Raw genomic sequence first — 18,936 nt, forward strand, 5'->3', positions numbered from 1 at the left:
TTTGAAACTAATCTTTAGAATCGTGTATGACATGAAACACATGGTGCATTATTGCAAAGATTTTTATGGCACCTTGATTTAGCTAATGCACTCAATGTAGATCGGATCATCGGAGAATATTATCAAGCCGGATCGGATAGCTTGTTGACACATTCATGAAAATTATTGATATTTATTTTGTCAATAAAAAAATAAACAAACATGTTGGAGTCTTATTTGGTTTAGAAATGTAACAAATATTGACATTAAAATTTATGAAAATAATTTATTTTTGTTAGTATTTTTCTCTTGATTTAAAATCTATTATGTTTTATCTTTGTAAGGTAACAAAAATTTGTGATGTTTTTTTTACCAACATGTCATATTATTGAAAATAATACAACAAAATGCCACACTTTGAAAAAATAATTCTAAAATGCCACTTTTTTTCATAGGTTCGTTCATTCATTGGTTGAACCAATGCTAAAAAAAATGTCTTCATAGATTCCTCTCTGCATTCTTCGAACGCTTGAAAAATACATAAAACTTGTTAAGTCAGTTAACCAGGATACACAATTTAACAAGTGTAGCAAAGTCTATGATTTGGACTTGGACGAGAACGATGACGACGATGTGGTGGCCTAGTTGCTTGGTTTAGTTTTTCATGTCTAGTGTAGTGGAATTGGCGTTGTTGGATGCTTTCATTTGCCTGCATGTCTTGGCATTGTGGGGGATGGTACGTTTCGCAATATTGGATCTTGCTGACGCATGGGTGTGTGAGTGGTATTGCATATATTTGTGTTTGCTGGTTCCGTGCTTTTGCACCGAACAATGAACACGACAGTCCACAATGCATGGACGAACCTATGCAACACTTTTTTTTGACGATTTGTTCAATCAATGAATTGACGAATCTACGAAGGAAAAGTGGCATTTTAGATTTTTTTTTTCAAAGTGTGACATTGTGGTGTATTATTTTCTTTAGTGTGTTATATTTGTAAAAAAAATCAAAATTTGTCGTGTAAATCTAGCATACACAAAAATAAAAAATGCAACGTATTTGAAATCCTTAAAAAATCACTTTTGTTAAGATTGCTATAACAGAACAATTTTGCCAAATTTGCTTTTGGAATGTTGCAATTTAGAGCTAATTAGGTTTTTCTATTTAAAATAAAATGACTTAATTGCTACACCCTAGTGATGATTTGTGGGATCTGGATCACCTCCTGTTGGGTGTCTGCTGCCTTCCATTCTGTTGCAATCCAAGCCATTAACTTAATCAAATAGCATGAAGAGAAATAAAGTGAAAGAAGATTAAACTAATAAAGCTAATTCTGTTGCAATCCAAGCCATTAACTTAATCAAATAGCATGAAGAGAAATAAAGTGAAAGAAGATTAAACTAATAAAGCTAAATCTAATGGCCAATATTGCACAGGAGAGATGACAGGATTGAAAAAGCTGGAGGGGATCTGTTTCCTGATTTGTGTCAAATCCTATTAACAAACGTCATCATGAGAAACCATTTGAGATAGAAAGTTGAGGTTAGTTATTTATTACAGTGACTTGAAGCATATCTTCTTCTCCATCATATCAATATTAGGACCAAAGAAACTAAAAACACATCATGTCAATGTTGTTTCTGTCCAATCCTTCAACTAGCTGTAACTAACCATAACACAGCAAGATAATGAAACAGCATATTTCTACACCAAACAAAATTACTAGACTTTTTTTTTTTGGATAAACCAATACAAATTTCTCGTCTAAAACTTGCATTTAACCTAAATACTAGCTAGGTCAAAACATAGAAATTTAAGGAGTTTGAGGCTTAATAGGATTGCCAATGCTATGGTGATGAAGTGGATCTGGACCTGTAGGAACCTTTCTCATCTCTCCAATCACTTCCTTCTCACTTTTCTTCATCCTTGCTGAAGATCCTTCAACACTAACCTTCAACATAGCTTTCTTAACCTTCAAACTAGACAGCATCTGCACAAAAAGAGAAAAAAACCCTATTATTATTTTTGCACTACATAATATAATAATAATAATAATAATACATTTTATATATGCTAGAAGCCAAAAAACTTGTGACAAACCTTCCTGTTATGACTAAGTTTAAGACCTCCTCCATTAGCATCAAAGCATGCACATGCAGAATTACAACCTACAGATAGAAAAAAAAAAATTCTCAACAACTAACATAAAATAGTGAGAAATGAAGAACAGAAAAACCAAGAGAATTTATTTTGACAAACCAGAAGTCTCCCTCATGAGAAGCAAGAAGAAAAGAACAAGTAAAAAGACAGAAGCAGGAATGAATTTTGAAGCCATAATAATATTGAAGATAAGAAGAAGGATTCTTAAATTTGCATGCAGGTTATGAAGAAGGAGACACGTATTTATAGTGGAAAGAATTTGAATATGAATGATGGAAGATGCAGCCATTTGGAAAAAACTAATGATTAAAGACACTAATGAGGAAGCAAAATATGTACTTTTTCACAGCTACAGCTGTGTGTATATCTATATGTGACAGAGCCGTCTTATGTGTATTGTTGTCGAGAATCATTTGGCTGCTGATACTGACAAATGCAAATATATCTTAAAAAATATGATATCAAAGGTGATAAAAGAACTAAAAAAAGTAGAAAAGATAAAAGGATATGATTTTGTATCTGGATTTTGATTTGGAATGTCAGATAGAAGCATCGACATACGTCATGTTTCCTTTCTGAGTCTCTACAAACTCGTTTTAGGGCCATCCTATTTCTGATTCTATCTGTGGCACAGTATGTTAACATGATTCACTTTTGTTTTGTATTTACAATTTTTAATATTTAAGGCATGGATGAATTATTTATTTGGTTTTACTCGGGTCTAAATAAAAAGCATCAAATGAAAGTCTTAGTCCTATTTTTCTATTGAGATGTGTTTGAGACACCATTTTAATACAAATACATATACTATATATTGTTTACCTTATTTATATGATAATTAATCGTCGTTCTGATCCCATTTATTAGAAACAATTATCTTTTTAGATACATTGAATAAATAATGTATATGAACAATATACTATCTAGATACTTTATTTATTCAATATATCTAAAAAGAAAATCTTTTCTTATAAATATGACCAGAGATAGTATTTTTTAAATAATAATAATAAGGATAATAGTAGATAATTACTATAAAATAAAATAAAATGAGAAAAAGGAAGGAATAAACTAAATTTATTCTGGTTCATTCCGCTGTCAAATCAAAGATAGCACCTTGTGATTTTTTAAGCTTTTAACATAAGTTTAATGGTTCAATTTGCAAGCATCATATAAGCATTTAAATTTAATAAACAACACTCTCTTTAGTTTTATAATTACATATTAAAATGACAACAATAGAACATACAAGTTATTTAAGATTTCTTTGGTTCAATTGAGGGAGAAGGGGAGATGAGAGATTTTAATGAAGGGAATAGGAGAAAAAGGGAGAGGTTTTCATTAATTATATATAATTTTGATTAAACATATGCTTGGTTCACAAGGAGATAGCAGAAATTTTATTAATAATTTATATTTTTATCCTTAGGATTTTTTAAATGAAAAATTTATAAATATTTTTTTTTGAGAATAAAATTTGTAATATTAAGTGATTAAAAAGTCATGACATACCACATAACATTAAAAAATAAATTGAGTACACCTGATTCGTAGTATAACTCTCGACACAAAATAAACTATGTGTTAATTATAACTTTTGAATACATAAATTAATATTATATATAAAAAATGTAATAAAAAATGTTTTAAATTTTATATAAAAGAAAATATAAATAGAATACATAACAAAATTAAAAGAATACTAACACAAATAAACATAAAAATAAAAATTTTGATAAAACAAAAATTAAAATTATTATAATTTATATTAAATAAAAAATTATTTGAAGGTAAAAAATAATTATAATAAATTGATGGAATAAATAGAAAAAATCATATAAATGAGGAGCAAAAGCATGAAAGAAAATAATAATTTTGAAATACTAAAATAAAACTGAGGATATTTTAGTAAATATATTAATTTATTAAATATCAAAATTCATATTCTTTCCTCTCTCCTCCAAATTCCCCCGATTTGAGAGGATACAAAAAATGCTATTTAGAGGAATTTTTCTCCCCTCCCCTCCTAAAATTTGAATCAAATACATTTCATTAAAAATATCATCTCCCTTCCCCTTCGCTCCACTCCTTTTTTCTCGGTACTAAAATATATAAAGTGTTATATGAAGTAGAAAGGATTTTTTTTTAAATGTTTTTTTTTCAAATTACCACAAGACCAATTTTTTTAGTAGAAAAATTATGCAAAAAAGGAATGTTTGGAAAAGATCCATATGGGTCCATTATCAATTAGGATAATGCTATAATCAAATATAAACATGCAATTTAAAAAAGTTATGGCTTAGATCGTACAATGATTAATCATGTTTATTCCATAATCAATTACTAAATGAGACTCGCCTTATAATCGATTATACCAATATCATAATCAATTAGAGAGCGACCATGTATCATAATCTATCAATTATTGGCCAAAATTTATTATGTTTCAGTAAAATTGGTTTTGCCTTTTGCAAAGTATTTTTCAAATAAGTTTGAAAAAAAATTGTGAGTGTGTGTATATATTAGCAAAGAGAGAGTCGTACGCCATTACAAATGATCCTAGATAAAATAAAAGACTTACTTTAGATTAGATGATTTAACAACCACATTTGTTTCTTGTTAATGTTTACAGTATTTGATCTTTGTTGCATCAACCATCAGAAAGGTTATTTCACGTTTTTGTATTCAAGTTCATTCTTTGATGATGTTCATAGTGTATTATCTTGATTAATTATTTATCAAAACATATTAGACCATATAACTATATAACCATGCTTAATAAGCTTTCACTACTACGGAAATCATATTTAACCACAATTGGGGAAAAGATATTACTATAGGTGGAGGTCTGTGGTAAAGTAGAGTGTGGTAGTGAGTACGTTCTTTACCAACCTACAACTTGTATCAATAACAACATACCTTAAAAAACATACAACATATATCAACAAACACAAAATCATCAACAACATACAACTTTATTAAGAACAACATACCTTAAATAACATATAACATATATCAACAAACACAAAATTATCAATAACATACGACTTTTATCAACAATAACATACCTTAAACAACATACAATATATATCAACAAACACAAAATCATCTACATCCTATAACTTTTATTAATAACATACAACTTTTATCAACAACAATGTACCTTAAACAACATATATCAACAAAAATTAAATCATAAATAACATACCACTTTTATAAAAAATAGCATACCTTAAACAACATACAACATATAAGAACAAAAGGAAAATCAATGACAATATAAAATGTAGAAAAGTCTCAAATCAATGACAATATAAAATGTAGAAAAGTCTCACCCACCTGAAATGTGAAGAGGAAGTGAAATAAATGAGTTTTGTGTAACACATTTCCTTAATCCATAACAAATGAAAAAGATATGTTGGAGTTATGTGAAGAAGTGGTATAAACTGTTCTTGGTGTAAGGAAGAGGTGTCAGAGAGTCTTAGAGTTTTTTTTAGAGAGATGGGTGTTCAGATGAAAGAGTAAACTTTTGTTTAAATATATGTTAAACTTTTCAACACAGTTGTTTAAAACGACTATGATAAAATGTAGATACTTTTCACAACGATTGATACTTTAGAATGTGGTGAAAATTATTTTATTTTTAATATAAATATTAAGATTGTAAGTGACACACCCATATTGTAAACAAAAAAAAAAGAAAAAGAAAAAAGAAAACTGCTAGTGATGAGAATCTAAGCCTGTAAGCCTTAACATATCACCACGGTTATTACTTTGGACTATAGTTAAAATACGTTTGGTAAAAGAAATAAAAAATCAGGCGCCTAAATAAGATATATTACCTCGGTTGATTTAATATTTATGGTAATAGCATGTTACGTTAGGTGTAATTTGTAGTAGTATTTTTTAGTTACTCGACTTCTTGTAAACCCGAATATCAACAACTATGCTAAATATTTCCATTCTGGAAAACCTTTTCGGAAGGTGTGAGAAACAAAAAAGAAACGATCTTCAAAGCTCTAGGTTCATTTAATATTCTTTTTTGTCGCGTCGTTCTAGCATTGAATGAGGTTAAGTGCTCCTTTGGGTCCTTTTTCCTGTCATATTTTTTCATCGTTCGATGTTGGAACTATTTTAGAGTTGTTTCCTTGTTGATATTAATAATGAAATAAAGTTATGTTGTGACATCATTTTGGTTCTTCCTTTTGTCATTGTCAATGTCTTCAGTTCTTTCTAATTATTGCCACCTTTCCCATAAGCCGTATGATATTTTTTCTCCATTTTTCTTTGGTGTTTTCTTGTATTTTTCATCGTCATTTGGTTTTGTTGGTAACCGAGTGTCTCGATGTTAGGATTCCTAGTATTCACTAGTACGTCTTCATGATCATTAATATTGTGACAGAGGATATAACGAGTCTTCATAATTGTTGACATATCTCTTCGGCTCTCCATTTCATGCACCAGAGTTGTGGCTTTGATGACTTGATTTTTTGTGTGATGGCTCGAGGGGGCTAAATTTTAGTTAGCGTCATGTTGTTGGAATATTAACGCTTAGAAGAAATTTCACTGGATCCTATGTTGGGCACCAATGTCCATGTAAGATTATAAGGGGTTGATCGTTAGAGTTAGTGATGTAATCTCGACACCTTCTTCTTAGATGTTCTTTCTCCAAATGAGGTATGTAGTGAAATTGCGATGTTGGTAATGATGTTCTTCTTACACTTTTTCATCTGTGTTTTGATATTTTTGTATCAATTTTTATTTATTGTTATTTAATTTATCACTTTAATTAATTTAGTTATAATTTAATCATTTATTGTAGATTATACCTTGTGTCTCACTTTAAATTCAATAAGTTAGATTTGATCAATTTCAATGTGTTTTTATCATGAACAAATTGGTCAAAAGTCAATATATGCATGCCTTGAATCACAAGTTAGAACATTTAAAATAGAGTGTTTTTTATGCATGATTTAAATCATGCATATAGTTGTTTTGAATCAAAAATTCATTTGGAAATCAAGATTTTGGCTCTATATTTCTGATTCAAGTCAAGGAATTCTTTGACTCGAATTATAAGACTCAATGACTTGAACCATGATTCCCTTTGACTCGAATCATAACTAACCAGAATTTCAAAATATAACCATGATTCAAATCAAGTAATTGCTTGACTCGAATCACACATATCACATCATGATTCGAATCAAAGCTTGTAATTTCCACATTTTATCACCTTGATTCAATCATTATTTTATGTGATCCAAATCATAATTGTATGATTTAATTCACCTCAATGTTCATTTTCTCTCACTTTTATGCCTAACCTCTAGCACTTATATAAACTCTTTTGTTAATTTCCCCAACTTAATAAGTACTTACACATTCATCTAAATGTGTTGAGTGAGTTGTTTTTAAGCAAGTAAGATAAAATATCCATATTTTTATAATTCTTGAGGAAAAACCATGAGTTTTCTTCCTTTGACTAACACAATTTCTCCTTATTTCAACCTTGTTATTTTTTTCTAGAATGTTGTTCTTGTGTGATCTAGATTGTATTATGTGAGATTCTTTAGATAATCATCATCATTTTCAATGTTGAACCAAGAAACTGTCGTTGTGGTGCTAAACTCTAAAGATTGAGTGTGAGTGGTAGATCCAAGGTACATTGGGAAAACTAATGATTTTTGTGAAGTTTTATGGTATGTATTAGGATAAAGAGTCACTTTGTGTCTATGGTATACGGAGATCAACTTCCAACAAAGAGAATAATATTCTCAATACTTCATTGAATACTTTGGTAGAACTCTGTAAAGGTTGTTGTGGAACGAAGTTCAGAGTTTTCTAATCATTCTTTGGGTAGGACTGAGTAAATGTTGTTACGGAACGGGAGCATGGAGTAGGAACTTTGTGTTTAGCAAGACTTTTTTATCAAGATCAAGTGAAGATCTTGAAAGAATGAGAACTTCAGTGTTATGCTACAACAGAAGGGAAAATCAATTTAGACTTATGTTGGGTAAATAAATTTTTTGGCTTTTAGTGTTGTTGATTATCTATTATACCAAAAATAAATTTGTGTTAACTTTACAAAATAATGAAAGACCTTATGAGTTTTTAATTGTGAAACCTTTGAAGAGTGGATTAAGCTCTAGTGATGACGAATGAGCCAATCCACTATAATTATTGAGTACACACACACACACTCTCTCTCTAACCTTATCTTTTTTGATTTTTTCTTGCATAGATATTGTGTGCTTAGATTTTATTTCGTATCTAGAAATTGCATGTGATAAGGATTTACTTCCTTCGTAAAAATTGCTTGGGTAAAAATAGGTTTGTGGTAAACAATCTCCTTGGTGATTAAACCTAAAAACTATAATTGTAGAATCATTATCAATTAAATAAGCTTGAAATACACTTCTTGGGTACGTTAGAAAATATATTAATTGCTATTTGACTATTTAATAATTTCATCATGATCACATTCTATTTTCTAAATATCAAATCGTTATGAGAAATCACTTCACATCTATTGTATTTTTTCGCTGCTAAACATTTTATTAAACTCTAATTTTTGAAAAATTAATCTTTTTAAAAACAGTATATTCAATCTGCCTTCTAGACCATTCAACGACCCTATTCTCCCTTAACAATTACATTAAAAGATACTTTGATGTGAAATTTTGATAGGGTGTGAACAAGTAGCAAATAAGTGAGTTGAGCATTAAAGAATCATACTTATGGGATAAGCCCTTCGTCTATATAGATTAGTTGTACTCGTATATGTTTCAACTAATTGCTTTCTTGAGTTGATCACTAGGATCATATTATAATAAATATGATGTATAAACATAATTGAATGTCGAAATATACTCTATAATCACTACAAAAAAGAAGCTGTGCAGCGACGTGGCCCCCACGTCGCAACATGCAATATCACGTGGCAACTGAAAAGTAGCGACGTGGGGCTCTATGTCGCAGGAGCCAAAGTGGCAACCATGTAGCGACGTGGAAACCACGTCAGAAAGTAGCGACGTGCCTCCCACGTCGCAACAGAGTTACATGGGGAACATGTATCTGCACACACAGCAGGTGTGGCAGGTGGGACAGGTACGTTTGTTGACCAGTGTAGCGACGTGGTCTCCACGTCACTACATTAAATGCTTTTTTTTTTAAAATTTAATAAGCAGGAGCTATTTCATTTTATATAATTAATTAATTTATTTATATAATAAAATTAATATATAATAAAATATATATAATAAATTTTATATAATAAATTCTATAAAATAAAATTTATATAATAAAATTTAAAACTAATATTTTAATGAATTAAAATGTATAATAAGTTACATAAAAATAAATTAAAAACAAATAAAATACAAAATGTTTTTAAGAAGCATCATCATCCGGAAAATAATTATCCGGGATTAAAATCATCAGCCACTCCGTCATCCTCCGGCTGATCTTGAGGAGGAACATTACTGTAATTCCCACCTCCTTGCATAAACCGTCTCATCTGCTCCTCCATCTCAGCTTGTTTCTTCATAATGCCCTCTATCTGCCACGCATGCTGCTCCTCCACATCAGCCTGCCTCTTCCGCATCATCTCCAACTGGGCCTCACTTTCGCGTCTCGCCATTTGCCTTATTAATTCAGTTTGTTCCTGTGTCAGATTTGGTTGACGCGATCCACCCTCTCCATCCCGAACTCTTTGGAACAGATTACGATCACCAGATCTATAGCTGGACGCCAAATTTCCAGCCCCAAAAAAGCAACCATTAGGCCCTTTATCTTTAATAACATCACACCAAATGTAGTGATCAACATCCGCGTTAAGCGGCTCCCCCTCTGCTGGCATGAATTGAGGATTATTTTCCAGAAAAATGGCAAGTCGTCTATCATATTCTTCCTGCACACATATATACATATTATAAATTAAAATATATTAAAACGTTGCCACGTGATTTTCACGCCACAACTTATGATTTGCCACATGATTTTCACGTGGCAATTTATCAATTGCCACATGAAATTCACATCACAAACTTTGTACCAATATAAAAAAAATAAACAACGTAAATTTCACTTACAAGATACATCCTCGTGCGCTCGTCGACAACACCTCCCGATCTCCTTGTCCGGGTCCTCGAAATCAGCTCAGGCATCAATGGTCTTCTCCCCAACTGCTTAGCCTATATAATATAATTAAAAATAATTAGTAAATTATATTATGAATAAAGATGTAACTTAAAAATTTTAAAACTTTTACCAATCGTCGGGCATGCTCGGTGGTGCTAATACTTCCAACTGTGTTGACACAACCGCCCTTTTCAGATGCCCTCATCTTCTTAAAAGTTTCTGATTTAGCCCGGAATTCTGGAGTCCTCCAATATATTACAAGCTCCTGAAAAACCTCCTCGCCTATCCAGCTAGGACGGATGCCGTGAAGCTCATAATTCTCCCTTACTCGCCGCAGCATATCAGACATTCTTTTAGAGCATCTGGTATTGAAAACTTTCTGAACGGTTTTTTCACTCAATGGATCCCACACGCATTTCTCCTGCAATAATGTTTTGTATGACATCAAAATAAAATGTTAAGTAATTATAATGAGAATTTCATTTAAATAACCATAACTAAAAAAATAAATTAAATGCACAACTTAAATAAATAACAATACCTTAAACATTCTAAACCATTCATCTTTATTATCGACGTCCCCATAGCTCTTAAAAGCTGATTTATATATCTGCTGAACTATATAGTTAACAATCCTTACAGCAGTCCGACTCGGAGTAAAACTGAGAGAAAAAATGAAAATGTTAGATATAAATTTATATAAAAAATGAAAATATATACATACTATAAAAGTTTTTAAATAGGAAACTTACTTGCTTCCTTCGAGATGAATCCAAAATCTACCGTCAACGACATGAATCTCATCGGGATCATCCCTCCCACGAAGATCAGCTCCGTCTATCTCATCAACTGCCTCATCAACCTCACGGGCTGGTACATGTGTGGGATGTGGGGTGCGTGAGCCTCCAACCTGTGTGGGGCGTGGACTAGGAGATCGTCCAGCCTGTGTCGGACGTGGACGGGGAGATCCTCCATCTTGTGTGGGGCGTGGACTAGGAGATCGTCCAGCCTGTGTCGGAGGTGTACTGCTGGATCCTCCCGTATGCTGAAAGGAGGAAGTCATCTGCATGGGATATGAGAAACCAGATCCTCCAGTATGCTGGAAGGATGAAGGCATGCCAGTATGGGCGAATGGAAAGCTGGGCGGGGGCACACCAGTATGTGTGAATGGAAAGCTAGCTCCTCCCGCCTGCTGGAAGGACGAGGGCACACCAGGATGCTGGAAGGATGGCGGTACCGCTGAGTACTGGAAGGATGGCGGTACCCCAGACGGGAATGTGTGGGAGGAGAGTAATGGGGTAAAAGCCTAAGTACTGGCTAAAGACATAGGATCAACACTCTGAGGGCGGGAAGACACGACCATGTGAGGCGCCTCACATACTACTATCCTCGGACGTTGGGACTTCTTACCACTATCTTTACTCTTAGGTGGCATTTTACCTATTTTATTATTCATCAACACATAAATATTCATCAACACATAAATATTCATTAACACATAAATAGATATTCATTAACACATAAATATATATTTAATAGATATCCACTAACACATAAATAGATATTCATTAACACATAAATAAATATTCATTAACACATAAATAAATATTCATTAACATATAAATATACATTCAATGTTTAGTTATTCTTCATCTTCGCTATCCACATCATTCTCTTCATCATTCTCTTCATCATTCTCTTCATCATTATCTTCGTCGTTCTCTTCGTCATTCTCTTCATTGTTGTCATCGGATTCAAACTCTTCATCATTCTCTTCATCCACATTATTTTCAACCAACAATATAGATGCATCAACTTGATGTCCCTCAACAATTGTATCAGACAAACTTGTAATGTCTTCAGCTGCAACCACTTCATTAATTTGATCAACATCATCAACTTGATAGGCAACATCTTCTACTTGATCGCCATTTTCAATATGACCTTGCGGTTTTGTTTTTATTACAACACACCATCCTCTTTTACGTGTCACAAATGAAGGATAAGGTACATAATAAACTTGCCTAACAATATTTGACATTATGAAAGGATCATACTCTTTGTATTTCCGGTTCATTTGAATCTCAACAGTACTGTATGACCTGTCTATTTTTGTGCCTCTACTTGGATCATACCATTCACAATAAAACAAGACAACTTTATTTTCTGAATCCATGTAATGGTATACCAACTCGTAGATATGTTTAATAACTCCATAAAAGTCATCTTCACCACCATCTGTAACTCCTTTTACAAATACACCACTGTTTATGGTTTTTTCCCTTCGGTCCATGCCTCAGTGTGAAACTTATATCCGTTCACGAAGTATGTGTGCCATTCATTTGCGCTTTGGATAGGGCCTTCTGCCAAGTTTCTCAAATGGAGTATTTCTGGAGTTGGTGGAAACACGGTAGACAATCTTTGCATGAACCATAAGGGAAATTGAGCATGAATGACGCCGGATGTTGACTGTACACCGGTACTATGAAAATAGGCATTGTTAAATTCCCTACAAAATATACACCATAAGTTAAATAAGTTTGGTATACAGACATTGTCAACAAAGGTAAAAAAACTATTGGGTAAACTTACTCAAGGTATTGTTTAACTTCGACGCAGTTGATCAAGACATGGACATGTGCGGATTACATTTCTTTCTGGGTCAACCAATGCACACTCTTCTTTCCAGAAGGTCGACCTGGAAGACCGAATACTGATAAGGTGAATTGACTCCTCTGGTTGACATTTACCGGATTCCGTATGGTTCTAGGAGTTAACATCAAGTGATTGAAATAATGACTGCAAAAATGTGATGTTTCTCGATGCAGGTAATGTGCACATATAGAACCTTCAACTCTTGCTTTATTCTTCACTAATCGCTTTGAATCACCCATGAACCTTTCAAACGGATACATCCACCTATATTGAACTCGTCCACCAAGAAAGGCTTCATATGCAAGATGCACAGGTAAATGTTCCATTGAGTCGAAGAAACCAGGCGGAAATACTTGTTCCAACTTACAAAGAATGATTGCAATGTTTTGGTCCAACTTCATGATGTCTTCCACTTTTAAAGCTGACGCACAAATATCTCTAAAAAACTGACTAATTTCAGTCAGTGGATCAAGAACATGTTTGGGTAGCGAGCCAAATGCAATTGGTAACAATTGTTCCATGAAAATGTGACAATCGTGACTTTTCATTCCATGCAACTTCCCAGTGTTAGGGTCAGCACACCTTGATAAATTTGATGAATACCCATCGGGCATTCTCAAATCTTTTAGCCATCGACAAACAACTTTAGCTTCTTGGTAAGTCAAAGTGAAACAAGCCTTGGGTTTTAATAACTTTCCATTCGGTAGAGGCTTCAACTCCAACTCTCTTCTGTTACACCATTTTTCCATGTCTTGTCTGGCCTTTTCATTATCTTTTGTTTTGCCTTTCACATCCATCACTGTGTTAAATACATTATCAAAAAAATTCTTCTCAATATGCATAACATCTAGATTATGGCGCAACAAGTTATCCTTCCAATACGGGAGGTTCCAAAATATACTTCTTTTTGTCCAATTGTGCGTGACTCTTGGACATATGGAGTAAATCCATCAGAGCATAAACCAAGCCTGACATTTCTAGGTTCTGCGGCAAAATCAGGATGCATTCGATCAAAATGCTTCCATGCCTCGCCATTAGATGGATGTCGCATAGTGCCTGGACTTGTGTTATTTGTGTGATGCCATGTCATTTGACTTGCACTGTGCATTGAAGCAAACATTCTTTTTAACCTTGGTATTATCGGAAGATAAAACATGGACTTTACTGCTACACGGTCTTGATTAGTGTTAACGGCTCTACTGGGAACTTTATATCTTGGACTCTTACAAAACTTACATTCCTCCAACAACCCATCTTGAGTACCAAACTCATTGTCGTAGAACAACATACAGCCATTAATGCAACAATCAATCTTTCTTACTCTTAAGCCCAACTTCGACACCAACTTCTTTGCTTCATAAAATGTTGTAGGCAAGTTGTCTTTCATTGCAGTTGAGTCCAACATCATCTTTACGAAGAATTCCAAACACTGATCAGGAACATTCCAATTTGCCTTGGCGGCCAACAATCTCACACAAATTGATAACTTTGACTCAGACGATCCATCAAACAACGGTGTATTCATCTCATTCAACAACTGATAAAATTTCTGCGCTTCCTCATTCGGCAACTCTTCCCCACCAAAATCTTCAGGCTCATCATAGGTCACGTTCACACCAAAAGCATCCTCAACCATGTCACCAATCAGATTAAAGTTTTCCTCATATTCCACAGGCGGCCGACTACTTGAAGCATGAGAGTTGCTAGTCTCTGGTACGTTACTAGGCAGTTCTTCACCGTTAAACGTCCAAACCCAATAATTTGCAATGAAACCCCTTCTATGCAAATGAGCTGTTATTTCCTGTGGGTCACTAATTATTGGTCTACATTCACATTTAAGACAGGGACACCTAACTCCTCCTTCGCTTCGACATAATTCCTGAGCAAACGCCCAACTGATAAACCCTTCAACTCCTACTATAAAATTGGGTTTAAGTCCCATTCTTCCTGAAAATGTTCTATCGTACATCCAACTACGATAATACCGATAATATTCCATACTGCACATTTATACAATCATTGTCATTTTGAGTTAGTATTATCGATAATACCGATAATATTATTCTTAAACGTATACTAGTTAATATTTACTATTCTTAAAAATATTATTTAATAACAATACTACTAATATTTTTAACTACACACGTTATATTGAACATCTTTAACCATACAGTAATTATTTTTTTTAACTACACATTTTAAACTACATATATTGGAAATATTATTTAATAAAAATAAACATATTATGTTTTTGTTGCACACATAATAATAAAAATAAAAAATAAGAAATAAGAAATAAGAAATATTACTATTATATTTGGAAATATACAAACACATACATATTATGTTTTTATAACATATATACAAATTCAATTTTAAATCTATTATATATGAACAAAATAAAAAATAAAAATAAAAAATGTTTTTATTAAATATATGATATACATAACATATATAAAAATTCTTTTTAAAATATATAAATATAATACATATTCTATTTTTTTTTAAATATACTATAATCTATACAAAAAAACAAAAATCTATCAAAAATCTATACAAACACATACATATTATCTTAATAAATCTATTAAAAAATTAAAAATTAAAAATGATATATAACTATTATATTAGTTTTGAATATATAAAATTTGTTTAAGTTATAATAATCTATTTTTTAAAGTGAGAACTTTATAATATATATCTATATTATATTCTTAAAAATGAAAACTTTGTAACATATATAACTATTATATTCTTTCTAAAATTAAATTAATATTTATAATAATCTATTTTATATATTATAAAATATTAAACAAAAAATTCGTTTTAATAATAATAATATATAATAATTTTAATAATAGTTTTAATATATCAATTTTTTTCTAATAGTTTTAAAAATATTAATAAAAAATATATTTAATTTTCGTTTTTATTTTATTCACTATATTCTATTTTATTTTTTAAGATATAACAATTTTAATATATCAATTTTTTTCTAATAGTTTTACAATATATAAAAACACATTATAAATCTATACAAACACATACATATCTTAATAAATTTACTAAAAAATCTATACAAACACATACATATTATCTTAATAAATCTACTAAAAAAAATCACATTATAAATCTATACCAAAAATCATTATAAATCACATTAAAAATCTATTTTATTTACTTACCTCTTCTTCAATCTATTCCTCCTTCTTCAATCTACTCTCCTCCTTCTTCAAATCTACTAAATCTATACCAAAAAAAAAATCAAAAATTAATAACAGAATCAAGAATAAAATTATAAGATAATACTGATGCAACCTCTTAATTACCTTTGATATCAAAAAATATTTGGATTGATGCAATTGGATTTTGGGAGAGTAAATTTCTGTTCTGGTTTTGGTTTTGGGGGAGAATGTTGCTGAAACGAAAATGGAATTGAAACGAAGGTGTGGTGAAGTGAATTGGTTGCATTAATACACAATGTTGCGACGTGAATAAAACCTCGCTATTTGCCACGTGCTAAACACGTCGCAACAAGCAAACGGTAATATTTAATTAATCAACGGTCACTTACGCTGCCACTCTGTCAAATCATGTTTCCCCCCATTTTGAATTATAAATGTAGCGACGTAACAATAACGTCACCACCAAATTTTTCAAAATTTTGAATATTCCCCCATTTGAACGTTATGGGGTGTGATGAATTAATTTATGTAATTAATGTAGCGACGTGCATCCCACGTTGCAACTGTTTTTCACACAACCCCATGTCTGACTCCCAACCACTTTAATACTGTAAAGTAAATTAATATTAAAATATAGGTGGCGACGTTGTATTCACGTCGCAACAAGCATTTATTAGCCACGTGTTCTCCACGTCGCTGGAGATGAGTTTTTTTGTAGTGAATATTGATATTCAAGGTAGAAGCATGATGCGATGTTTTTTAAAATAACTAAGTTTTTCAAAAAAAAAACGTAACTAACCAATATTTCAAAAAAATTATAAAAATGATAATTTTTTCACTCATTTTACACATTGTCATCATCCTAGGTGGCGAATACAACTAAAATAGAGATCAATTCGCCAACCCATGTGGCGACAACACTTAAACTTAATTTTTTTTGTAAAATGTGTAAAATAAATTGAAAAATTGTCATTTCTGTAATTTTATTGATTAGTTACGTAATTTTTTTTTTAAATAATAATTATTCTAAAAAAATTCAGCATGATGCTCCTTCTCAAAATATACCATTAATTCTTAATAAGTTTATACTGTGGTTAGGACTTAGGAGTCACTTGTCCATGATGGGATAAAGAAGACTATTTTTATTACTTATTTATTTTTTATTTATTTTTTAATTGTTTTAAAAGCACATTAAAAAATTCTGTATAGTGTAACTGCGATTGTTTAGACTTATTTCGTTTCGTTACCTCTACATACATGTACTTGTACTAGGAGTTTAAGGTAAAAGTAGTCATGATTGGTTGTACAACTGGATAGAAATTATGGCAATGGAAATTATGGATTATTTCACTTTTTTGGTTTGAAATTTACTGTCTCTGTCTGTCCAATGACACACATCATGAAGTCATCTCCAAAGGAAAAATGTTGAAATGGATTGATGTGATTGTGGTTAGTTTTTGCTCTATAAAACAGATTTTCATCGGCGGGCTGAAGATGCGTTTGCAGTAAAATTACATTTTAAAGATAGACATTATCTCTTGGCTATGTGTGTCGTTTGGGAAGAAATTTAACTTTTTCTTTTCTTTTTTGTTTTTATAGAAATGTTATTTTCTTGTTTTTATTAAAATCACTGGGATAGGTGTCTCTTCGCACGGGTACTGATGTGATTGTTTTTAAAATATAATAAAAATATAAATAAGAAAAATTAATTTATTTTATCAAAAGAATTTATTATTTTTAAAATAATGACATATTTTTAAAATAAAAATAAAATTGTTTTACCAAAATTATTTTACATCAATAATATATATTTTAAAAAATATTATATCTTAAATTAAAAATAATTTTAAAATAAAAATATTAATAACATAAATAATTAAAAAATAACATATTTTTCTTTGTGTTTGGATTCATATATTATTTTAAATATTTTTATTTTTATTTATTTTAATTGTCAAAATATGTAATAACTAGTGGATTTTGCACGAATTTTAGTATTGATATATGTTTACCCAAGAAAATTTATTATTTTAATATCTAGATTAACTTTTATATTTTCTCGTATGTAAAAATTAAATTTATTTTGACATTTTCAAAAATATTTATGATCTTATCAGAATCAGAATAATCTCCAATGACCTGCAACACTTGAGCTTTTTGTGGTTGGTGCAAAAAAAAAGGGGTTTACCTGCAAGATACTTCGATGCCAAAATAAGATTTAGAGTGAAGGAAGGGAGCAAGTACAAAGTTAGAGTGAGATTAAAATACATGACCCTATTGTGAAGTTGGTATTTATAGTGCCCCAACGTTGAGCCAAGATCTCCTTTTGGGCTAGATTCTCCGGCTTAAAATAGAAGATTGTCAGGATCTTACGTGGGTAAGAGTGACCAGCGCGTGGTCCACGTCCTAGGTCAACTGTCTGTGATCCTCGGATGGTGGAAGACCAGTTCTTCCAGAGGGCAGTTGTCCACGTATCCTTAGAGTGGCACGTGGCGAGAAGCTCCCCAATGGTCATGGCAATTTGGGCCATTTCGTTAGGCCTTCCCTACAATAGTGTTGGAGTGAGCCTTGTCTGATGGTGGGTCAGCCACAGGCCCTGTCCAGAGCAGATAGTTTTATAAATATCAACTAATAACATAATATTTGTAAGAATTATTTAATTGTATAAATAAATATTAGTAATATAAATAAATACATTTTGTTCGTGTTTGTATTCATACATTATATAATATATATATATATATATATATATATATATATATATATATTTTGTAATTGTATAAAAAATAATAATAACCCGTTGGTTCGCACAAA

General features: G+C 31.3%; 1 protein-coding gene across 1 annotated transcript; it reads right to left on the reverse strand.

Moving 5' to 3' along the window:
• Positions 1–1,793: 1,793 nt before the first annotated feature.
• On the reverse strand, positions 1,794–2,315 carry LOC131651040 (protein CLAVATA 3-like). Its single transcript, XM_058920720.1, has 3 exons — positions 2,240–2,315; positions 2,081–2,148; positions 1,794–1,970 (listed from the first exon to the last, which is right to left on the reverse strand). Exons 1-3 carry the CDS (start codon positions 2,313–2,315, stop codon positions 1,794–1,796), a joined length of 321 nt encoding a protein of 106 aa, XP_058776703.1.
• Between the last annotated feature and the right edge of the window lie 16,621 nt (positions 2,316–18,936).

This window comes from Vicia villosa, linkage group LG2 (genome assembly GCF_029867415.1).
Source record: "Vicia villosa cultivar HV-30 ecotype Madison, WI linkage group LG2, Vvil1.0, whole genome shotgun sequence".
Taxonomy (NCBI): Eukaryota; Viridiplantae; Streptophyta; class Magnoliopsida; order Fabales; family Fabaceae; genus Vicia; species Vicia villosa.

What these genes read in the sequence shown, in the direction of transcription:
- LOC131651040 (XM_058920720.1), bottom strand. Translation starts at nt 2,315, where the DNA reads ATGGCTTCAAAATTCATTCCTGCTTCTGTCTTTTTACTTGTTCTTTTC. An exon ending in TCTCATGAGGGAGACTTCTG is followed by an intron (nt 2,149 to 2,239) that starts GTTTGTCAAAAT and finishes TTCTATCTGTAG; the next exon opens with GTTGTAATTCTGCATGTGCA. An exon ending in AACTTAGTCATAACAGGAAG is followed by an intron (nt 1,971 to 2,080) that starts GTTTGTCACAAG and finishes CTTTTTGTGCAG; the next exon opens with ATGCTGTCTAGTTTGAAGGT.